The 24,552-nt window shown below is 40.7% G+C and overlaps 1 protein-coding gene across 3 annotated transcripts in view; it reads left to right on the top strand.

The window, feature by feature from the left end:
• The window catches only part of ERICH6 (glutamate rich 6), a 42,434-nt gene extending 18,328 nt beyond the window's left edge, over positions 1-24,106 (top strand). For all 3 annotated transcript variants that reach the window (XM_030823107.1, XM_030823106.1, XM_003256289.2), the window contains 11 exons: positions 1,088-1,144; positions 1,421-1,476; positions 1,584-1,700; positions 5,061-5,159; positions 6,422-6,579; positions 6,814-6,884; positions 8,807-8,952; positions 9,872-9,957; positions 14,546-14,701; positions 17,020-17,248; positions 23,836-24,106. In XM_030823107.1, the coding sequence (XP_030678967.1) occupies positions 1,088-1,144; positions 1,421-1,476; positions 1,584-1,700; positions 5,061-5,159; positions 6,422-6,579; positions 6,814-6,884; positions 8,807-8,952; positions 9,872-9,957; positions 14,546-14,701; positions 17,020-17,248; positions 23,836-24,099 (1,439 nt within the window). In that variant the 3' untranslated portion in view covers positions 24,100-24,106. The remainder of the gene's footprint in view (positions 1-1,087; positions 1,145-1,420; positions 1,477-1,583; positions 1,701-5,060; positions 5,160-6,421; positions 6,580-6,813; positions 6,885-8,806; positions 8,953-9,871; positions 9,958-14,545; positions 14,702-17,019; positions 17,249-23,835) is intronic.
• Positions 24,107-24,552: the final 446 nt, after the last annotated feature.

The following is a 24,552-nucleotide window of genomic DNA, read 5'->3' as shown; positions in this document are numbered from 1 at the left end:
AAAATATTAATCTGTGTAGCACAGTAGTCCCCTCTTATCTACAGTTTCATCTTCTGTGGTTTCAGCTGCCTGCAGTCTGAAAATGTTAGTGGGAAATTTCTGAAATAATCAACAAGTAAGTTGTAAATTGCATGATATTCTGAGTAGAGTGATGAAATCTCTCACTATCCCACTCCGTCCTGCCTGGGACATGAGTTATCTCTTTGTCTGTTGGAGTCACTTAGCAGCCTTCTGATTATCAGATCGACTGTAGTGGTATTGCAGTGCTTATGTTCAAATAACTCTTAATTTATTTTATTTTATTTATTTTGAGACAGACATTCGCTTGGTAGCCCACGTTGGAGTACAATGACACAATCTTGGCCCACTGCAGCCTCTGCCTCCCAGGTTCTACAGGTGCCCGTCACCACACCTGGCTAATTTTTGTATTTTTAGTAGAGACATGGTTTTGCCATGTTAGCTAGGCTGGTCTGGAACTCCTGACCTCAAGTGATCCACCCGCCTTGGCCTCCCAAAGTGCTGGGAATACAGGTGTGAGCCACTGCACCTAGCCCTCAGTTTCTTAATAATGGCCCCAAAGCTCAAAAGAAGTGATGTTGGCAATTTGGGTATGCCAAAGAGAATCCATAAAGTGTGTCCTTTAAGTGAAAAGGTAAAAGTTACTGACTTCATTTAAAAAAGAAAAAAATAGTATGCTGAGGTTGCTAAGATACATGGTAAGAATGAATCTTCTATCTATAAAATTGTGAAGGAAAAAAAAATTTGTGCATAGTAGGGTTTGGTATTCCTGCAGTTTCAGGAATCCATTCAGGATTTTGGAATGTATCCCCTGCAGATCAAGGGGGACTACTGTATTCTAGGACTAGAAAGGAAGGGGAAACATTTTAAAATGTGATCTATAGAATGCTAACTTTCCTTTGTTTATTCCTTATTGTTGACAAAATGTTATTTGGAAAAAGAGACAAAAGATTAAAAGATAAAAGAAACAAAGTAAGGGTACTTATTTTTCCAAGAGATGTATTTTCTTTTATATTCAGCTTCTTTTCTACTTTGTCAGATTGATGACACATATACCCTGTTTTCACAGGGAAGAACGCCTCTAAAGAGAAAGCTGAACCTGAATGTCTGGCATCTAAATTAAGAGGTAAATACATGTTTGGCATCATCTCCTTTTGCTGGCAAAGGTAAACTACCAGTAGGGAATCGCCTTAACTCGCACAGAGCCCATATGCTTTGAAAAAGGACTCACCTAAGAACAGGTGTAAGGAGGTGGTGAAAACGTCAGCGTTCAGGGCATCTGAACAGTGTGTGCGTGCTGGGCAAGGAGGATGATGGTGGGTGTGAATCTCCAAATTACAGAAGTGGAATGCGCTGCACAAAGGCTTTAAACATTTCTTATAAATCTATTCTTTCTCTTCAGAAAAATGGGTAATTAATCCAGAAGAGTCGAAACTAAATATTTTATATGAGCTGGAGGTAAGAAATGTTTATCATACTAACTAGTACATTGTTCTCATAGTAAAAATGGCTTATCAAATCTTCAATTATTTCCCCTCCCCACCCCTTTCTCTTTTTAAATTTAGTTTAAGGAAGACTTCCTAACACTGTTCGAGCCTTCTCTAAGAACGTTAGCCAGCATCGGACCACCATCCATTCTGGCATACAAAGAAGAGAGCTCCAATTTAGGCATTAACTTCAAGGTGACTTTAATTCATGTTTTTTATTATTACTCTTAAAAAATGACATAAAAAAACACATAATGATTTGCACAATAGACAGTGAAAATACTCTAAAAGGAAAAAAAAAAAAGTTGAAGAGCTCAATTACTCAGAATAGCACTTAGAGTGTCTGTGTTAGTTGCCTAGGGCTGCTATAACAAGTACCACAAACTGGGTGGCTTAAAACAACAGAAACTTACTGTCTTGTAGTTATGGAGGCTACAAGTTCGAAATCAGTGTTTTGGCAGGGCCAAAATATAGGGGCAAATCCTCCCTTCCCTCTTCCTAGCTTGTCGTGGTGGCAGCAGTTTTGGCATTCCTTGGCTTGCAGCTGCATCACTCCAATCTCTGCCTCAGTTGTCACAGCATTCTCTCTGTGTGTCTGGGTCCAAATTTCCCCCTTTTCTAAGGACACCAAGTCCAGTTGGATTTGGGCCCACTCTCATGCCCTCATCTTGATTACATTTGCACAGACTGTATTTCTCAATAAGGTCACATTCACAGGTACCAGGAGTTAGGACTTCAATATATCTTTTTGGGAGACACAATTCAACCTGTAAGAGTGGCCGCAAAGCCTGGAAACAGGCCAGACATGATGGCTCACACCTGTAATCCCAGCACTTTGGGAGGCTAAGACAGATCACTTGAGAACAGCCTGGGTAACAGAGAGAGACTCTGTCTTTTTTTAAAAAAAATTATTATTATTTTATTTTGTTTTTGAGACAAGGTCTTGCTGTGTCACCCAGGCTACAGTGTAAGTGGCACGATTATGGTTCACTGCAGTCTCAACCTCCTGGGCTCAAGCAATCCTCTCACCTCCGTCTCCCAAGTAGCTGGGACCACAGGTGTGCACCACTATGCCTAGATAATTTTTTAAATATTTTGCAGAGATGGGTCTCACTGTGTTTCCCAGGCTTATTATTAAAAAAGAAAGAAAGAAAAAGAACCAAGCCTGGAAACATGGGTGAATATTTGCCATATTTGGTCATGTGAAGTGACTGATTAATGCCTGTACTTGAAAGGCAAGAGAAAGGTTACCTCAAGTAATTCCAATAAGATGCACCACCACACTGCCGCTAGAGTGGTAAGGGACTGACTGGTGGAATGCTTGTTTCCAAACCTGGACTGGATGCCATGGTCATGTGGAGAGAACTGCTTACTCCCCAGATCTGAGAACCCTTGATGACTTCTTCTTGGGCATAGTAAAGGTGGAGGTTTATTCATTAACAATAAGGGGCACGAATCATGCAAGGCAACATATCGTGGATGCACGTGTAGAGATGAATGGAAATGCTGTATGGATGCACTGAGGTTGTGTTCATTGCTATTTTGTACAGCACATTGAGCTATGCAATCTAGTGAGGGGAAAAATTCAGTATATCATGTAATATAATATCTATAAACATTTACTCTTTATATTTACCCAGGTTTCTAAACTTTATGGTCACTTAACAGACTCTTCAGGCTGAAATTGCTTTCTCTTTTTATTTATTTATTGAAAAGATGTGGTCTCACTATATTGCCCAGGGTGGGCTGAACTCCTGGGCTCAAGCAATAGCCCTACCTTGGCCTCCCAAAGTTCTGGGATTACAGGCATGAGCCATCACTTCCAGCCCTGAAATTCTTTATTTAAATGTAGCACCTTCCTTTTTCTGCACCACAAAGGCTTGTATTTAGGGATGTCTCTGAGGTTATACTCTCCTCCTGCAACACCCAGAGATGGGTCTTACCATGGGGAAGGCCTTGCAGCTTCTCCCCCAAGATGTCCCTGAACTGGCACTTGGATGAGGCTGGCTCCTCCTGCTCCTCAGCAGGTCTTTCAGGTCTAGTGTTGATGCCAATCTAGTTCAGGGGTAGCAGCGGCTGGCCTGCCCAGCTCTTCTCTCTAGTCACACCCTCTTCAGGTGAAGATCCCAACTCCCCTCATGGTCTTTGTGTTTTTGTTTTTGTTTTGTTTTGAGATGGAGTCTCACTCTGTCACCCAAGCTGGAGTGCTGGAATGCAGTGGCATGATCTTAGCTCACTGCAACCTCTGCCTCCCAGGTTCAAGCAATCCTCTTACCTCAGCCTCCCTAGTAGCTGGGACTACAGGCACACACCACCATGCCTGGCTAATTTTTGAATTTTTAGCAGAGACAGGGTTTACCAGGCTGGTCTCAAATTCCTGACCTCAGGTGATTGGCCTGCCTCGGCCTCCCAAAGTGCTGGGATTACATGTGTGAGCCACCGTGCCCGGCCTCCCTCATGGTCTTTTGAAGTATCTCCATCTTGCTTCACACCAAGCTGAGGGTGAAAGGACAACAGGCTGATGAGTTCACTACCAAGTCCCTTGTATGGAACAGGTTGTGAATGGCTTGGTATTGCCCAGCTCTCTTTCTGCCCTGCCCCATCCATTCTGCTTTTAGCAATGTGCAGTACTTACTATTGGGTAGTTTCAGTGGCCTAAATATGTTGGACATTACTCTGGGGTAGTGAATCCCTGGCTGCACTGGCCACCTTAGTCACTTTTTAGCCCTATGTCGGGCATTTTTGCCAGTGTCAGAGAATGGTTTCCATGGCATATACAGATGCCCTGGTGTTGTTAATGATCTGCAAGTCATGATCTGGGTCTCCTCCTGGAGGCCTGTACTAAGGCTTGGCTGCTCACCTGCTCAGGAGCCTGTGCAATCACAGACATGACCTCAGGTCATTGACATGGCCACTCCACTTTGAGTCAGCTGAGCCCCTAACTCCCAATCTCTCCCTTGTTTTTCGTCCCCTCCTCCTCCCTGTCCTGAATTACCTTCACAATACAGACAAAATTCAGAGTTCCAACCTAGGCTCCCCAGAGAAAGGATTCTCGTTTATTTTAGAAAGTTGGTCATTGTACATTTTGACCTACACAGTAATGTCAAGGCTTTTTCTTACTTGGCACTTCTTGAAAGAGTTAATGATGTTCAAATACCTTAGATCATTTGTATAAAATCCAGTGTGTGTTATCCTTATCTCTTGCATCTAGGTACACACTACACATTCCCCTCCCCAACAAGGGACTCTGGTATCCACAGTGAATTCATTTCTGCAACTTTCTTCTTATACGAGGGAGGCATCCCGAAGACCACACACTTCCTGATAGGCTCAGCTCTGCTCTGGGGAATTGCACCAGACAGAGACCTGCAAAACACCACCTCAGGCTCCTCAAGCCTCACCATCCCTTAAAAGGAAGTGATATCACCTACTGGCACATCTCATCACCACTGCTGTTCCATTCACTGACCATGCCCAGGGTCATGCTCCTGCCGCTCTCAGAGCCTCTGGGCCTCTTTATGGGGACTTCTTTAACTTTTTCCTCTCTCTCTGAAGGATGAAGAGGAGGAGACACCACCCAAATGTGAATTTTGTGGCAGCGATCTAAGAGCATTTTTTTCTAATGTGGATGTTTCCTCTGAACCAAAAGGGCATGTAAGTTCTAAGTCAGGCTTACTGTGGAAATAGTATTATCTTTAAACATATGTAGTATTTTCTCTTGCATCTTTCCCCTGCATTGCCATTTTTAAAAGAGTTAGGCCGGGCTTGATGGCTCACACCTGTAATCCTAGCACTTTGGGAGGCCGAGGTGGGTGGATTGCCTGAGCTCAGGAGTTTGAGACCAGCCTGGGCAACACGGTGAAACCCTGTCTCTACTAAAATACAAAAAATTAGCTGGGTGTGGCAGTGTGCACCTGTAGTCCCAGCTACTTGGGAGGCTGCGGCAGGAGAATTGCTTGAACCCGGGAGACGGAGGTCACAGTGAGCCAAGATCGTGCCACTGCACTCTAGCCTGGGCAACAGAGTGAGACTCCGTCTCCAAAAAAAAAAAGAGTTATGTGTTAGCTGTCAGAGAAATGCAAATCACAAGCAAAATGGGATACCACTTCGCACCCACTAGGATGGGTATAATTTAAAAGACAGATAATAACAAGTGTTGATAAAGATGTAGAGAAATTAGAACCCACATGTACTGCTAAGGGGGAATATAAAATGGTGCATCACTTTGGAAGTCTAGTAGTTCCTTGAAAGTTTCAATGGTAACCATATGACCCATCAATTCTATTCCTAGGTTTATACCCAAGAAAATGGCAACACGTGTCCACACAAAAACTTGTACAAAAATGTTCACAGCAGCATGATTCATAATAGCCAAACTATAGAAACAACCCAACTGTCCATCAATGGATGAATGGATGAATAAAATGTGGTATATCCATTCCATGAAATATTATTCAGCCATAAAAAAAATGAAGTACTGAAACATGTTACCATGTGGACAAACCCTGAAAACATTATGCTAAGTGAAAGAAGCCAGACATAAAGAGTGCTACATGTTGTATGGTTCCATTTTATAAACTGTACAGAACAGGCTGACTTAGAGAGACAGAATGTAAATTAGTGGTTGCCAGGGGCTGTGAAGAAGAAAGGAGAGGAAGTGACTGTTAGTGAGGACAGGTTTCAGATTCTAAAACTGATTATGATGATGATTGTACAACTCTGTGAATATATTAAAACAAATGAATTCTACTTTTTAAATGGGTGAATTGTATGGTATGTGAATTATATCTTAATAAAGCTATTACCAGATAAAAACTTATGATAGATTGTTATCCAAACCTTATTAGTCATTTTTATCCCCTCTAATCATCGTCATCTAGGACTGACGAGATGAAAGTAACTTCTGTGTTTTCCAGGCCTCCTGTTGTATTGCTTTCCAAAATCTGATTGACTATATCTATGAGGAGCAAATAAAAACCAAACCCCCTAAAGCTGAATTAATTGCTATTGGCCCTCATGCAGCCCATGGCAGTGAGGTCGACAGACTCAAGGCAAAAGAAAAAGCCCTGCAAAGGTAACATTGAGCCTTTGATACTGAAACTCACACAGGCCGGCTTAGTCGGAGCTCCTTTTGTAAATGAACCTCATTTTTTCAAGATATATAATTCTGAAGATGTATTTGCTAGATTCACAAGTAATAACAGATCAAACAGACAAGGATGGCATTTAGGCAGCTGAATTTTGTAGTAGACTGTTTAAAGCTTCAACCACATTTCAGATGTATGCCTGATGTTTTTTGATTTTATAGGAAACAGGAACAACGAATGGCCAGACATTTTGCGATAATATCAAGGGAACAGACTCATTTCTCTGAAGATGGTGAGTTCATCAGTGCTGATCCTGTAGACCAGCTGTACAGTGTCAGAAAGCCCAGATGTTTAACCCAAAGATGAAGTGAGTGTATTTAAAAAATAGTATTAGCCAGGTGCAGTGGCTCACACCTGTAATCCCAACACTTTGGGAAGCCAAGTTGGGAGAATCACTTGAGCCCAGAAGTTTGAGACCAGTCTGGGTAACATAGTGAGATCCTGTCTCTATAAAAAAATAAGAAGAAGTAGTAGTATTGAAAATTTTTTATTTCTAAGTACAGTATAGCCTGCATCAGTCAAAATGGCCCAGAAAGGCTAGTGTTTCCAGCTATCTGGTTTTTGGAGTTTTCAGTCTTCATCTCATTGTTATTATTCACTGAAATAAATTAGCAACACCTATAGAGCACTTTACAGATAACTGCGAAGAGCTTTCAAGTTCATTGTCTCCTATTTTATGAAGCATACTTTCAATTTTGTTTTCAAGCTTGAATATGGAAAATCTGTCAAAAATAAGTCAACTTGGCCAGGCACGGTGGCTCACGCCTGTAATCCCAGCACTTTGGGAGGCCAAGGCGGGTGGATCACCTGAGGTCAGGAGTTCGAGGCCAGCCTGGCCAACATAGTGAAACCCCATCTCTACTAAAAATACAAAAATTAGCTGGGCATGGTGGCAGGTGCCTGTAATCCCAGCTACTCAGAAGGCTGAGGCAGGAGAATCACTTGAACCTGGGAGGCAGAGGTTGCAGTGAGCGGGGATTGTTCCATTGCACTCCAGCCTGGGCAACAAGAGCAAAACTCCGTCTCAAAAAAAAAAAAAAAATCAGCTTATTTTCTTCATATATTAGTTGTTGTAGAAGTCAGCTCACCAGTATCACTGTAGTACTGGTACAGTTGAAGAAACCCTGAATTTAGAATCAGAAGTCCTGGATTTATATCCTTGCTTTTCTCCTTACAGGCTGATTTGGGGTAAATGACTTAATCTTTCTGGGCATCAGGCTCCTCCTCTACCACCCGGAGCTACTGAAAAGATACTTAAATGGGAGCTAAGCTATGAGGATGCAAAGGCATAGAATGATACAGTGGATTTTAGGGATTCAGGGGGAAAGGGTGGGAGGGTGGTGAGGGATAAAAGACTTCACGTCACTGCTCAGGTGGTAAGTGCACCTAAATCTCAGAAATCGCCACTAAAGAACTTATTCATGTAACCAAACACCACCTGTTCCCCAAAAACCTATTGAAATAATAAAATAAAAATTTAAAAAAAGTTGAACTGCCAAAAAAAAGATACTTAGAGAAGATATATTTTAATTTATTTTTGTAAATAAATCCCTAATATAAAGTTTCCTGATATCCAACTGTTAGAGTATCAGTTCTACTAGAACTAAGGCCAGAAACTTCCACTTAATGAAAATTGTCATTTTTTTCTTTCTTTCTTTTTTTTTTTTTTTTGAGACAGAGTCTCGCTCTGTCACCCAGGCTGGAGTGCAGTGGCACGATCTTGGCTCACTGCAACCTCTGCCTCCTGGTTCAAGCAATTTTCCTGCCTCAGCCTCACAAGCAGCTGGGATTACAGGCACACGCCACCATGCCCGGTTAATGTTTGTATTTTTGGTAGAGATGGGGTTTCACCATGTTGGCCAGGCTGGTCTCTAACTTCTGACCTTAAGTAATCCGCCAGCCTCGACCTCCCAAAGTTCTGGGATTACAGGCTTGGCCACTGCGCCCAGTCTCATTTTTCTTCTTTTAACAAAGGAATGTTCTCATTTTTTGACAAAGGGGAATAATAAAATTTTTAAAGATGATGAAACTTTGAATTTAAAAATGCCTTATGAATCAGTGCATTTATATTGGGGTTTGAAATTTCATTTTAGAAAAGAGGCTATAGAAAATTTAAAACATATATGTATTTTTATGTGATTCTTTTCCCACTAGATTCAAAGCGCTTAAAAACAATTTCTTATCAACTTTCTGTGGATATTCCAGAAAAACAGACAATTGATGACATTGTATTTGATTTTCAACTAAGAAACAGTAACATGTCCATCATTTGTTGTGATTCTCGGATAGCATGTGGAAAGGTAATGAACTCATAATTTTTTTACTTGCTATTTAAAAAAAAAACAGTTTTACCTAAAATTATAAAATCTTTCATGAAGCGTGGCTACATGACGCATTTAACTAGTTGTCAAAAAGAATTGGTACAAACTTGGCCTTTTAACTTCTACTAGACTTTATAACAATGTCTTATGTTTGAGTTAAAGCCTTTTTACTTTAAAATGTAAGAGTTGCATATTAGAGAACATTTGGAACCCTTAGAAAATTAAAAGGAAGGGAAGAAAATTACCAAAAGTCCCAATCACTTCTCCCAAAACATTAATATTTCAATGTTTTCTAGACTTGCACTGCCCAATATGGTAGCAATACTACATTTGGCTATTTAGATTTAAATTAAATTAAATTTAAAATGTAATTTCTCAGTCACACTAGCCATTCCACAAGTCCTAGATAGCTACATGTAACTAGTGGCTACCGTACTGCAGTGATGATATAGAACATTTTTCTTATAATCAAAAGTTATATTAGCACTGTTCTAGATGGTTTTCCTTGCATGGGTTTTTGTTAACATACTTATAATTGTATCATATATAAAATTTTTATCTCCTTTTTTAACTTAATTATAAAAACACATTTTCCAAGACCAGGTACAGTGGCTTACACCTTTAATCCCAGCACTTTGGGAAGCCAAAGCAGGCAGATTGCTGGAATCCAGGAATTTAAGGCCAGCCTAGACAATAAGACAAAACCCCACCTTGCAAGGATTAGGGACAATCTGTTAATAATTGCTAAGGGTTGTCTCCTGTTGTTGAAGCAGGGCCAACGTTTAAATTAATAAGTGATTTGTATGACTGTCTAGTAACCAGCTGATGTCCATTGTTGTCGTACTTACTACTTTATGTCCGAAACAATTAAGTGTCTTTTCTTTTCTGTGGTGTACAGGTTGTCGGGAATGAGCTCTTAGAGAAGCACTACAAACATGGGAGCAAGTTTCTGACTTCATTTCCAGATGGGACAACACAAATATTGTATCCTCTTTCAACAAGTGATTTTTATTAGCTTTATTACTTCAAAAAAAAGAAAGCTAAAGGAAGGAAATACACGGCTCACACCTGTAAGGCCAGCACTTTGGGAGGCCGAGGCAGGCAGATCACTTGAGCTCAGGAGATTGAGACTAGCCTGGGCAACATGGCAAAACTCCGTCTCCACAAAATGTTAGCTGGGCGTGGTGGCACATGCCTATAGTCTCAGCTACTCGGGAGACTGAAGTAGGAGGATCATCTGGGCTCAGGAGGTGGAGGCTGCAGTGATCTGAGGTTGTGCCACTGCACTCCAGCATGGGCAACAAAGTGGGACCCTGTCTCAGAAAAAATTAAAAAATTTAAAAAAATAAAAAAATTTAAAAAAAAACACAGAAAAAGATAAAGATCCAGTGTAATTGAAAAATAGAAATTGTAATAAAAAAGACAAATAAATAGAAAGATAAAAGAAAACTATAAAGGAACTTAGCGTGGTGGCTTATGCTTATAATCCCAGCACTTTGGGAGGCTGAGGCAGGAGGATTACTTGAGTCCAGGGGTTTGAGATCAGCCTGAGCAGCATAGTGAGATCTCATCTGTACAAAAAATAAGAAAATTAGCCAGGTGTGGTGGTACACACCTGAAGTCCCAGCTACTCAGGAGGCTGAGGTGAAAGAATTGCTTGAGCCCGAGGGGTCAAAGCTGCAGTGAGCCGTGATCGTGCCACTACACTCCAGCCTAAATGACAGAGCAAGACCAAGAAAGAAAGAGAGAGGAAACAGAGAAAGAAAGAGAAAGACAGATGGAAGGGAAGGAAGGAGGGAGGGAGGGAGGGAAGAAGGAAGGAAGGAAGGAAGGAAGGAAGGAAGGAAGGAAGGAAGGAAGGAAGGAAGGAAGGAAAGAAGGAAGGAAGGAGATACTACCTTCAAATTCTACCACCCAGAGAAAAGCTGTTAGCATTTTATTACTATTTTTTTTTAAGACAGGGTCTGACTGTGAGGCCCAGGTTAGAGTGCAGTGGCACAATTATGACCCACTGCAACCTCAACCTCCTGGGCTCAAGCAGTCCCCCCAGCTCAGCATCCTAAGTAGCTGGGACCTCAGGCATGCACCACTATACCTGGCTAATTTTTAAAATTTTGGTAGAGATGGGGTCTCTCTATGTTGCCCAGGCTGGTCTTGAACTCCTGGGTGCAAGCGATCCTCCCATCTCAGTCTCCCAAATGGCTGGGATTACAGATGTGAGCCACTGTGTCTGGCCAGCATTTAAAAATATATATTTTTTTGGCTATTCTGAACACACTTCCTATGGAGTAGCCCTGCTCCACAAAGAGCAATTAAAAAAAAAAAGAGAGAAAAATAAAAAAAGAAAAAGAAAAAGATATGGTTTTTGTTTGTTTGTTTTTTGAGACATAGTCTCACCTAGGCTGTAGTGCAGTAGTGGGATCTTGGCTCACTGCAACCTCCACCTCCCAGGTTCAAGCAATTTTGCTGCCTCAGCCTCCCGAGTAGCTGGGATTACAGGCATATGCCACTACGCCCAGCTAATTTTTGTATTTTTAGTAGAGATAGGGTTTTGCTATGTTGCCCAGGCTGGTCTTGAACTCTTGACTTAGGTGATCTGCTCACCTTGGCCTCCCAAAGTGCTAGAATTACAGGCATGAGCCACCACACCTGGCCTATGGGGTTTTTTAAAATGTTTTTTCTGTCTATGAGCATATATATATACACATATATATGTGTATATATATATGTATATATATATGTATATATAAATTGATTCTTTAACTGTTTATTCATATTTTCTAACTGACTCCTTTACATAATGAAATTATACAATAATGTTATAAATATACGATATGCAATAAATATAAAGATACAACACATTTTTTCCCCAAAAATCCATCCACAGGTAGCAATACCATTTTATAACCACATAGTACTTTATTATATAGATGTACTATAATTCATTTAACCTATCCCCTATTACTGAACAAAAGTGGTTTCACAATTTTTGCTATTATACACAACAGCTAAATAAACAGCTTTGTGCATACTTTGTGGCATAGTTACCACTTACTTTCTTGAACTAAATAGCTAGGGGTTGAGGCTGGGCATGGTGACCCATGCCTGTAATCCCAGCCCTTTGAGAGGCCACAGTGGGCAGATCGCTTGAGCTCAGCAGTTTGAGATCAGCCTAGGCAACATGGTGAAAGCCTGTGCCTACAAAAAAAAAAATACAAAAAATTAGCCAGGTGTTGTGGTGCACACCTGTAGTTCCAGCTACCTGGAAGGCTGAGGTGGGAGGACTTTTCTGAGCCAGAGAGGTTGATGCTGCAGTGAGCTGTGATCGTGCCATTGCACTCCAACCTGGGCAACAGAGCAAGACCCTATCTCAAAAAATTAAATAAATACATAAGTAAATAAATAAATAAACATATAGGGCTAGAAATTCTGGATGAATGATTTGGACGTTTTAAAGCTTTGATAGAATTTTGCCATCCCTCCACCCCAGAAAATGTATACCAGTTTACACACCCATGAGCGGTAGACAATTTTTAATACCAAAATTAAATATCCATTTCATGGAACACTAAGTTATTGATCACTTGGACTTTCTGCCTGATGGCCAGGTCATTCATTTAATATTTAAACTTTTTGAGCTTTTCAGATCCTCGTAATATCTGAGGAAAGTAAAAACAAGAAGCAAAAAAATGAGGAAGTCTTTTCATGAACTGAGAGCCTCCCCTTGTAGAAGAAAGTCATTTTTAGTCATCGTTTCCTAAGCGTTTACTTAAACCCCAATCGTAAGCCAGAAAAATGACTTTCACAGCATAGGAAGCATAATGAAGTTTTATTTCCCTAGACCCTATGAGAGTGTGTAGGTTTTGTTTTAATTACATCAATAAATTTTAAATAATTTACCTGACTTAAAAATTTTTTTTAAGTTTTTAGAGACAGAGTCCTGCTATGTTGCCTAGGCTGGCCTCAAACTCCTGGGCTCAAGTGACCCTCCCACCTCAGTTTCCTAAGCAGCTGGGACTACAGGCTGTGTCTGTATAAAAACCATATAAAAAGATATGGTTTTCCAACTTTTATTATTAATCATTTCATGCCCTGACTTTATTCCTCTTAACTTTCTTGAAGGCTGTGGCTGATTTGCAAAATGATTTAGAATCAATCTTGTGTTCATTTCTGGACTTCTAATCAGCCTGGATATGGAAATGAGTATTAACAGTTAGTGAATTATCTTCAGTATATTTTATTGCTTTTGATGCTATTGAAAATAGAATTGCTTTCTTAATCTCATTTTTAGAAAGTCCACTGCTAGTGTATAGAAATGCAATTTATTTTTGTATATTGATCTTGTAGCTTACAACCCTGCTGAACTCATTTATCAGTTTTAATACATTATCTTATGAATTCCTTATGATTTTCTATATACAGGAACATGTCATCTGCTAATAGGTACAGTTTTACTTCCCTTTCCAATCTGGATGCTTTTCATTTCCTTTTTTTTCCCCCTAAACTTCCATGGCTAGAACTTTTTTTTTTTTTTTTGGAGACGGAGTCTTGCTGTGTCGCCCAGGTTAGAGTGCAGTGGCATGATCTTGGCTCACTGCAACCTTCGCCTCCCAGGTTCAAGCAATTCTCCTGCCGCAGCCTCCTAAGTAGCTGGGACTACAGGCGCACACCACCATGCCTGGCTATTTTTGTAATTTTAGTAGAGATGGGGTTTCACCATGTTGGCCAGGATTATCTCAATCTCCTGACCTCATGATCCACCCTCCTCAGCCTCCCCAAATGCTGGGATTACAGGCATGAGCCACCGCGCCTGGCCAGAACATCTATTAATAGTGCAAAGTTGAATAGAAGTAGTAAGAGCAGACATTTTTGTTTAGTTTCTGATCTTAGGAAGAAAGCACTAAGTCTTTCACCATTAAGTATGGTTTTAATTGTGGGGTTTTTTTAATTAAAAAAATCAAAATTCTAAAGATGAAAAAAATTGTTTTGTAGAGACAGGGTCTTATTATATTGCCCGGGCTGGTCTCGAACTCCTGGGCTTCAACGATCCTCCTGCCTTGGCCTCCCTCAGTGCTGGGATTACAGGCATGAGCCACCACGCCCAGCCCAGCTGTGGGCTTTTTGTAGATACTCCTTATCAGGGTGAGGACATTCATTCCTATTTGAAATCCATTGAGTTTTCTTATTATTAAGAGGGTTGAAACTTGTCAAATGCTTTTTCTGTGTCTGTTGAAATGACCATGTGCTTTTTGCTCTTTATTCTATTAATGTGGTATATTAAGTTATTTTCAGATGTTAAACCAACCTTGCATATCTGGGGTAAACCCTACTTCATCATGGTGCATAATCCTTTTTATATTGTGACAGTTAATTTGCAAGATTTTGTTGAGGATTTTTGTATCTCATCAGTATATTCTGATCCACATAAAAAGCATAAAGCTTTTTGTATTAATATAGTACCTCCCATTTTCAGAATGCTTTATGAGTTCAGAGTGCTCTCTCATAAATTGAATTTGTTCCCAGAATAGTCAAGGAGCATTAGAACAATTTATATGACCTTATCTGATCTCAGCTATCCATCTGGAAACCTAGCCATCATTCGAGTGCCCAACAAGGTAAATGGTTTCACTTGTATAGTCCAAGAAGATATGCCCACTAACCCTGCTATCCTAGCAGTGCTGGATTCCTCTGGCAGAAGTTCCTGCTATCATCCCAATGGAAATGTCTGGTAAGCTTCTAGGTTCCTGCTGCTGCCATTCTGTGGCTTTCGTTCTGGGAAATTTTGTTTTTTCTTTTTAAATGATAAGAATGGGTTTCAGAAGATTTATTTAAGTTAGTGTTCTTTAGATGGTAATGTTCAACTCAGAGAGATTTTTGGTTTACACCATTCCGTATGCTTTTCAGTGGAAAAATCCCAAGCAATTATAAAAATAAAGCTCATCATATTATTTCTATACATAGTTAAGAATATATGAACTATATAATTACAACATAGAAAAAACACTTGATAAATGATATGGTAACTCTAGGGATTTGGGATGTAACTGAGGCAGTCTCTAGAGCCTGTGCCCTGATGATGTTATTCTGCTTCATCTATGTAAACAACTTGTCAATAGACAGTTGATACACTATGTTGTTATTGTTTGAGATACATTCCTAACTGGTAAGCTTCCTATAGCCACAAGCAAGAACAATAACATACAGACAAAATCTCCAGAGAAATTAAGATCCTGGTCCCAATTTAACCCACTATGTATATACTCTGTGACTTCATATTATTTCATTTAGCCTGACAGTGACATTTGGGTTCTAACTTCCAATACAATTTAAACTTTTTGAACTTTTCAGAAAGAGGTCTTTTCCTTTAAGTTATATACAGGTATAACAATCTCATCTTGGGAACGTCTGCCAGTAATTGGTGAAGTTTATATACTGCTAGTCCTTCAGAAAGTTAGGATATTGAGCTATTTGTGTTTTTCGTCCACAGCAGTAGTCAATTCATTACCACCATGTATATTGGAAACTTTCTACTTATCTTTCAGGATTCTATAGCACTTCTATGTTACCTTTGATGCAGTGCTATATTGTCACCAGTATTCGTTGGTTTCTAGACTGGAAACCAATAGGTTCTTCCAGATTGGTTTTATGAAGCCCCTGCCCCATGAACTGAGCTCTGAGGCACCCTGAGATGGCTCCTTGATACTCTCATAGCCCTCTCTCTGCCTCTTGTGTAGTGAGTCCATTTCCCTTACTTGACAGACATTCCTTGAGGGCACATCCTGAATCTTTGCTACTACATAGCAGCATATCTGTACATAGTGTAGACTCAAAGAATGTTTACTAAATAAACAAGGGACTGATTTAGCCAGATAATTTTAGCTAGGTATGGTTTTCACCCAGATTTCAAGATAAAACTAAGTCTTCCCTTCCCAGACACAATAAGATAATCACCTCGGTTTCTCATTTATGCTTTTGTTATTAGATTACTACCACTGATCAATACTGGGTCCAATTTAACCTACTATGTATATACTCTGTAACTTCATATTATTTTATTTAGCCTGACAAAGTGAAATTTGAGTTCTAACTTCAAATACAATTTAAACTTTTTGAACTTTTTAAAAAGAGGTCTTTTCCTTGAAGTTATATACAGGTATAACAATCTCATCTGTTATACAGGTATAACAACAACATCTCTAACATGAGATGTTAGCTAGGGGTCCCCATGGCCGAGTCATCTAGTTTTTAAAAAATAATTTATTATCAAATTAAGCCAACTTTCTGAGTACCCAGAACACTGTATCTATTGTCTGTCCTCAAGGTGGGGATGGTAAGAGGGTATGAGAAGGAGATAACTGAATAGAATGGCACAGCGATTAGTGCTGCCAGATCTCAGATGGTGAGGTGCTAAACGTGATGTAGTAAAATGTAAGGCATTCATGGTCTGAAGAGATGGGGTCGCCTCGTGGGTCTAAGGTCCACCTTTGCTCTGTCACAGACCTCTTCTCCACTGCAGTGATCACAGAGGTGTTCCCTGAGCCTCTGCCCCCACACTCAGCCATGATGGGAGGACTCCTGGAAGGACTCCTAGCTCCTAGTTGGACATTGCCAGAAAACAGCTCTCTTGTACTGAGGTCAACACAGTTTTCCCCAGATTTTACAGTCACAGGTCTTTATTTTGGTGTGGTGAAAATCTAAGCACTGGTCTTTCCTCCTCTTTCAGGATTAATCGACTCCTCTGTATCTCATTTTCTCCAGACTAAACCTTCCCTGCTCCCTCTTCAACCTTCCAGACTCCTTCATCCCAGGCTGATCCTTTGGACCCATTTTAGTTTATCAGTATGAGCTCAAATAGGATACAGTACTTCAGATTCGTGTAGAATTTAGTCATAGTATTATCACTCCTAAGATTACCTGAAGTTTCCACCACTCCTGCTAATCGCTGGCATAAACCGTTACTCCCCTTGGTTAGCAAGTGACAGGGATAATTCCAGTATTTAATTACAGTGTTACTGTTTATGATTTTTACATTTCCTTCCTGCCCAGGGTATACCTCAATATCTTGGGAGGTCAATATTCAGATCAAGCCGGCAACAGAATAAGGGCTTGGAATTGGTCAAATTCCATCACTTCCTCACCCTTTGTTTCATTTAAACCTGTCTTTCTGGCTCTGAACCGTTATATTGGAGTCCGCATCTTAGAACAAGACAAGATTTCTATAACTTTTCTAGCAATGGGCCAACAGGCAAGAATCAGTGTTGGAACCAAAGTGAAGGTAGGTACATTTTTAAAAACAGTTTAAAGCATTTAGAATAATAATAAGAGTAAAATAACTTTTGTTAGTATTATTACTGATAGATTACACTAATGCATAATCTACTGTCCACTAGGATTTTGGAATTCAATGGAAAAACATGTAGTGAAAGCTTCGTATGGAATTGAGGTGGCTTTATTGTTTCTTACTCTGAAATTCCTTTTAGTTCAGACTCAGATCCACATAACACTTATTGAGTGTTTGCTCTGTGCCAGAGTAGTGCTGCTTTGGGAGTTTAGTTTAAAGATATCGTATTGTGTTTGTTTTCCTCCCCGCCGTGGTAGAGAGCCTTGGGTTGGGTCAGGAGACCTGAGTTTGAATCATGTTCAAGACCAATCATAAGCCCTGTCTCCTTGAAGACACTTACCAGACCTCCTAGTCCTTCACCCAGTCAGCCTCAAACACATCCTTCTGTGGGTTTTCTGTGTACTTGCCTCCATCCCCACGCTTGCCGAACAGTACTGCCTTTCCTACTGGATGGCAAGCTCCTGAAAGGAAGAATCTCTGTCTTATTGACTTCTGTAACTCCAGTGCCTCTCCCTGAGTACATTCTCAGTGACCGGCAATAATGCACGGTGGTTAAGAACGTGGAATTCAGGTTGCAGATTCTCTGTAGTTTCAAACCTCAGCTCTGCCACTTGACTGAGTGAGCTTGAACTTCAGTTTCTTTTTCCATAAAATGGAATAATGATTCCAGCCTTACAGATTGCTGTGAAGATTTGATGAGAATGCAAAGCACTAAGGGTGGTACTTGGCACTAAATAAAATAATATATAGAGATGGATACAAATAGAGATGGACGTATAGCTATATACATAAATAACACATATAGTGTGTGACTTCAAACAGGTCCCTTAAACTTTAAGGACCTTTGTTTCATTGATTTTTTTTTTTTTTTTTTTGAGATGGAGCCTCGCTCTGTCTTCCAGGCTAGAGTGCAGTGGCGCAATCTCAGCTCACTGCAACCTCCGCCTCCCAGGTTCAAGCAATTCTTCCTACCTCACCGTCCCAAGTATCTGGGACTACAGGCACCCGCCACCACGACCAGCTAATTTTTGTATTTTTAGTAGAGACGGGGTTTCACCATGTTGACCAGGCTAGTCTCGAACTCCTGACATCAGGTAATTCGCCTGCCTCAACCTCTGAAAGTGCAGGGATTCCAGGCATGAGCCACCACTCCCGGCCTGTTTCATCGATTTTTTTTTTTTTTTTGAGATGGAGTTTCTCCATCCCCAGGCCGGAGTGCAGTGGTGCGAGCTTGGCTCACTGCAACCTCCGCCTCCCGGGTTCAAGCGATTCTCCTGTCTCAACCTCCCAAATGGCTGGGACACAGGCACGCCACCACGGAAGGCCTGTTTCATTGATTTTTAAAGGAAGACATAGCTCCAAACGTCAAAAGTGCCTTCAACTTTTAAATATGTGGAAATAGAATCTCAATATTCAACACAGGAAGGAATATCTCATGACCACCAAACAAAGGAGAGATTTCAGATTCAGGCAACATAGAGCGAGGGTCTACAATGTGCTAAGCACTATTCCAGTTACTTTCAGTAAGTCTGGAAACTGCAGTCAAATTTTTAGGCTCCAGACAAACTTCTTTCTTGATTAGAAATCTGCAGTATCCCCTCCTTTTGTTACATTACATCCATAGTAAATACATTCTTATCCAAAATATAAAAATATTTCTTTCTCCCCTCTCTCTCTCCCTCTACTTCCTTCCCCCACCGCTGCACCTCCCTTCCTCTCCCCACTTAGAAATTAATTTTAATCAAAAAAGAGTCATTTTGATGCAAAAGGAAGAGTTCATTATTAAAGTTTTTTACTTTTCTCATTGTTCTCATAATCACCCTTTAGGTTTTTTTTTTTAATTACAAGCGACTTGTGAATATATTTTTATATTTAAAGATTCAAACAATACAGAAATAAAGATAATTTTTTTTAAAAATGAGATTCTCTTCATTTCTTCTTCTATTCTAACTCCCTTCCCCAAAGTAACCACCACACAAAATTTAGTGTGTACCTTCCTCCTTACTATGCATTTATAAATTATTTTATACATTTTTTTTTTTCAGATGGAATCTCGCCCTGTTGCCCAGAATGGAGTGCAGTGGCGTGATCTTGGCTCACTGCAACCTCCACCTCCCGGGTTCAAGCGATTCTCACGCCTCAGCCTCCTGAGTAGCTGGGGCTCAGGCGTGCACCACCACACTCAGCTAATTTTGTATTTTTAGTAGAGGCGGGGTTTCACCGTGTTGGCCAGGCTGGTCTCGAACTCCTGACTTCAGGTGATCTGCCCACCTGGGCCTCCCAAAATGCCGAGATTATAGGCGTGAGCCACCACGCCCAGCCTATTTTATACATCTTTTTTAAAACATAAAAATTAGATAGATTATATAGTTGGAGGGGGTTCCTATTTGTTTTTGTTTCCCAGTTAGTAAGTATTGAAGATTTGTGTCTACATTTTGAAGAATATTGAATTCAATATAAATATTAAATTTATATGAAATTTAATGACTTCTCAGTGGCATTAAACACTGATGATCTGTTCTTCCTGGAATCATTTCTTCCCTTGCTTCCACGACTATTCTCCCCTGATTTTCCTTGTACCTCACAGGCCATCTCTTCTCATTTTTCTGGCCTGATCACTCTTCATCTCCCCTTTTTCTAAATATTGGAGGAACCCAGAGCTTGTCTTTGGGCTGTCTTTTCTCTATACTCACTCCTCAGATTATCTCAGATAATCTCATTATCTGATTAGATTATCAGATTATCTCATTGAGTCTCACTTCCTTAAATATCATCTGCATGCTGATAGCCCTTTAATTTGTATCTTCAGGTAGATCTCCTATGAACTCGAGACTTGCAAGTCTCTGATTCCAATTCAACATACCCATCTGGATTTCTAAGAGGGCATTAAAAACAACACAGGCCAGGCGCCGTGGCTCATGCCTGTAATCCCAGCACTTTGGGAGGCTGTGATGGGAGCATTACTTGAGCCCAGGAGTGTGAGACCAGCTTGGGCAACATAGTGAGACCCGATCTCTATGAAAGTCGTTTTTTAAATTCTCCAGACATGGTGGCGCATGCCTGTAGTCCCAGCTATCTGGGAGGCTGAGGTGAAAGGATAGCTTGAGCCCACCATTGGCAGGGTGGGGGGCAGGGGGGTTCAAGGCTGCATAAGCCGTGATTGTGCCGCTGCACTCCAGCCTGGGCAACAGAGCAAGACCCTGTTAGGAAAAAAAGAAAAAACTTAACACAGCAGAACTTGATTTCAACACTTGATCCATTCTCAGTCCTCTCCATCTCAGAAAATGGCAACTACATTCTTTCACTTGTCCAGGACAAAAACTCGGGAGTAGTTTCACAGCTCTAAACGCTCTGTTTCACGGGAGTCCCATACCAACTCATCTGTAAACTCTACCTCCAAAACACCTCCAGAGTCTCACACTTCTCACATTTTCCAGTGCTATCATTCTTGTCTGCCTCTTTACCTGATCCGTCTCTTGCTTGATTATTGCAATAGCCTCCTAATAAGTCTCCCTGCTTCCGGTCTTCCCAAAGTCTATTCTAACACAATACTTGGAATGATACTTTGAAAACATAAGTCTGATCAGAACTATCCGGGGGCTTCTAATTTTACTCGAGTAAAAGCCAAGGCCCTATAAAGGCTGGCAATGCTGTACAGAATCTGGACCTCTTTCTTTGAATAGTATCTCTGTATTACCTGATCTCACTCACTCTGTTCCGGTCATACTGGCCTTTTTGCTATTCCTTGAAAATATCAGGCATGTTCCTGTCACAGGATCTTTGCATTTGCTATCCCCTCAACCTAAAATGTTTTCCCCGCATTTAGCATGTAGCTGTTCCCTCACTTCCTTCAGGTTTCTTCGCAGCCCTTTCCTGAGCAATCCATCAAAACCAGCCACACCCACCCCCACCTTCTCCCTAGCACTCTGAGTGCCTCTTTGGTCATTTGCCACATGTTTTAATATATAGTGCTGTCATTTTCTTTCACTTCTAAATAATTTAGAATACCTATTTTGACTTCAATGCAGTAGTCACTGAATTTTCAAATAGATAGAAAGATTTACCCCTTTCTTGTTAATTTCAAAATGGTCAGGAAATACGACTTGCAGTTTTTTCCTTCCTGTTTAGAATATATTGATATTTTCTTTGTGGTTCGTTACATAATTTTTATGTGTTCCATGTATATTTAACCAAAAAAGTTGTATAGTTTATTGGTACAAATTCTATGTGCTGTTGTTCTAGTCATACCTCCCTCTCTATCCTTTTATGTTTGTGTCATTGGGTTTACTTCTGAGAAATGTATGAAAGTTTCCCAAAATGGTTGTGAATTTGTTCATCGTTCCTAATGTTTCAATCAACTTTTGCTGCATATATTTTGAAGCTCTGTGATCAGGAAATTAAAGATGCTACTCTCTTCTTGGTGAGTTGTACCTTTTGCCAGGGCCAGCCCATTCTTTCCCCTCACTCATTCACTCTTCAGCTGTTCCCATTACGTGCCTTAGTGTATTAGTGAGGGCTTTGTTTTTATTTTGACAATAAAGGTAGTAATGTTATCAACATGTGTTATTCCTAATTTCCCTTTTAGTGGCCTTTACCTTAAGTGCTGTTCCATCTGATGTTAAGTTCTTACACTTGCTTTCTCTTTGTTAGCGTTTGTTTGATATTTTTTCATCCTTTGATTTCCAACCTTTTTAATGTAGTTTTGAGTTATATGTTCTCTTGCAAACCACATATAGTTGGATTGTGTTGCTTTCCTCAACCTAACAGACTCAGTGGTTTTTTTGTTTGCTTGTTTTTAGAGACAGGGTTTTGCTCTGTCACCCAGGCTGGAGTGTAGTGGCGTGACCATAGCTCACTGTAACTGCAAACTCCTGGGTTCAAGCCATCATCCTGCCTCAGCCTCCCAAGTAACTAGGACTACAGGCATGCACCACCATGCTCAGCTAACAGACTCAGTCTTTTAATACACTATATTTTAATGGTTAGTTTAAAATTAACGTATCTTTTATAATATGCATAGAATTAACTTCCAAATCCTCTAGTTGTTTTTCTTCCTTAACAATATTCTCTCAAGTCCCTCAGAAAATATTAACTATATAAATATGGATATATTTCCTAAAGTCTTCCTCTATCTCCTAATTATTTTTCCTTGAGTATAATTTTCTCTGATAGGCAAATCTGGTGCCTCTCTTTAGTTGCGTCAAATATTAGGTGATTCTCAATTGTGTGTTCAATTTGGATTTGAGAATTCCTGTTTCCCTGTTCTGCTTACTAAAGTTTGCTTCAGATGCTAAGGGGTAGAAGGCTAGCGCTAGTGCCCGCTGCCAGCCTCAGCCCATGGGCACCAGTGCTCAACAAAAAGGAAAAGGTGAGGGTCCTGCCTCCCAATTGATCGGCCTAATGTTTACCTCAGACTCCGTCCTGCTTCCCATTTCTGTTGAGGTTTTGCTCAGAGTATATGTGTTTTTGGTTAGTGGTTTCATTTGGTCATTTCTCTCTCTATATGCATATGGTCTCATCTGCTTTTTGATTTTTCAGGAATTCCTTAAAATTATCCTGCCAATGAAATCTTTCTTATTCCAACCCCGCTGGAAACAAGGGGCGGGGGGGGGAAAGGAAATCTTTCTTATTAGAGCCATCATTGACTTAATCAGTAAAAAAGTTTTCTGTCATGGTGTGATATTTGGGATAAAAGATTCTGACTTATTCTTTGTTATTTGTCCATCTCATACTCTTTCCTTCCTCCATTCCTTCCTTTCTATGGAAGGAGGAGTGAAATACAGAAATGATACTGTATCATCTTTTGCAGGTAAGTGGTCACTTAGCTTGCAGAGAGTAGTAGTTCTGCTTGCATTTAACCTGCCGCAGAGAGGCTAAATGCCCCTCCTTGGCTGGCTTTGAAGCTACAGACTGAAAACACCTCAGGCAAGACTGTCCTGGCAAATCCGTTTACGTTTCTGCAGCTGCAAGCAGACAACACCAGCCTTGAATCATCAAAAGCTGTGAGAGAGCGGGAGAGCAGAGGCCAAAGAAGGGTAACGGAGAGGTTAATTTGGAATGGCCTCCTGGAGGTTGGGGCACATTTAGGAGCAGGAAAGGGAGTTTTAGTTTTTCCCAGTCCTACCTTCTCTGAGGAGAACTGCCATTCTCAGTGCCTTCCCAGTGAGCACCCAGCCTTCAGACCAGCACTCACCCTACCTCCCCAACTGGGCACTTTCCAGGCAAGGGACTGTGTCTGAGGCATCTTTGTGATTCCCTCAGTAGGTGCTGGTTAAATTACTTGAATAAATTATAGGCTTTTGAAGGTATCCAGATTCCATTTGGTCTCTCAAATCTCCACAGCATTTCAGCTCTTTCCTCATTCAGATTAGAATAACACCACCACCCCTGCTTACGGATGAATTAGAGTGGACCCTCATGGGGGAATCCAACCCCACATAAGTGCCATGACTCAGCTCCTCCCACCTCCCCAGTTCCACTCCTGGACTCTGAGTTTCCTTCTCTTTCTCTTTGCTGAAAAGCTACCAAACCCTGAGGAGATTCCAATCCTCCGATACGTGAGTGGAGATGACCTTCTTCTGCTGGCCAGTTTAATAAAGATCCGGCGCCTGTTTCATAAACTTGAAGGATGTGTGAATTTTCCCTCAAGCCAGGTTTGGGAAAAATTAAAGCAACCTTCCTACATTTCTTCACTTTCTCTAAAACTAATTGCCCTCTGTCACAGTTCTGGTATAAAGCAAGATATAATGAAGACAATAAGAAATATAATAAATGAAGAAATTTAACTAAGAATGATGGTGCTTTCATTTGTTTTGTTGAATTTTTTGGGGTTTTTTTGGTTGAAGATTTTTTGGGGTGGAAGGATCTGTAGTGTGATGGCTAATATCAATCAAGGGTCAGCTTGATTGGATTGAAGGATGCAAAGTATTGTTCCTGGGTGTGTCTGTGTGGGTATTGCCAAAGGAGATTAACATTTGAGTCAGTGGACTGGGAAGGCAGACTCACCCTCAAACTGGGTGGGCACCATCTAATCAGCTGCCAGAGAGGCTAGAATGAAGCAGGCAGAAGAAGGTGGAACGAGCAGACTTGCTGAGTCTTCCAGCTTTCAGCTTTCTCCTGTTCTGCCTGCTTCCTGACCTCGAACATCAGACTCCAAGTTCCTCAGCTTTTGGACTCCTGGACCTACACCAGTGGTTTGCCAGGGGCTCTCAGGCCTTTGGCCACAGACTGAAGGCTGC

The sequence above is a fragment of the Nomascus leucogenys genome, chromosome 11, assembly GCF_006542625.1.
Source record: "Nomascus leucogenys isolate Asia chromosome 11, Asia_NLE_v1, whole genome shotgun sequence".
NCBI lineage: Eukaryota > Metazoa > Chordata > Mammalia > Primates > Hylobatidae > Nomascus > Nomascus leucogenys.
Note: the sequence above shows the minus strand (reverse complement) of the source record. Positions and strands in the feature narration are given on the sequence as shown.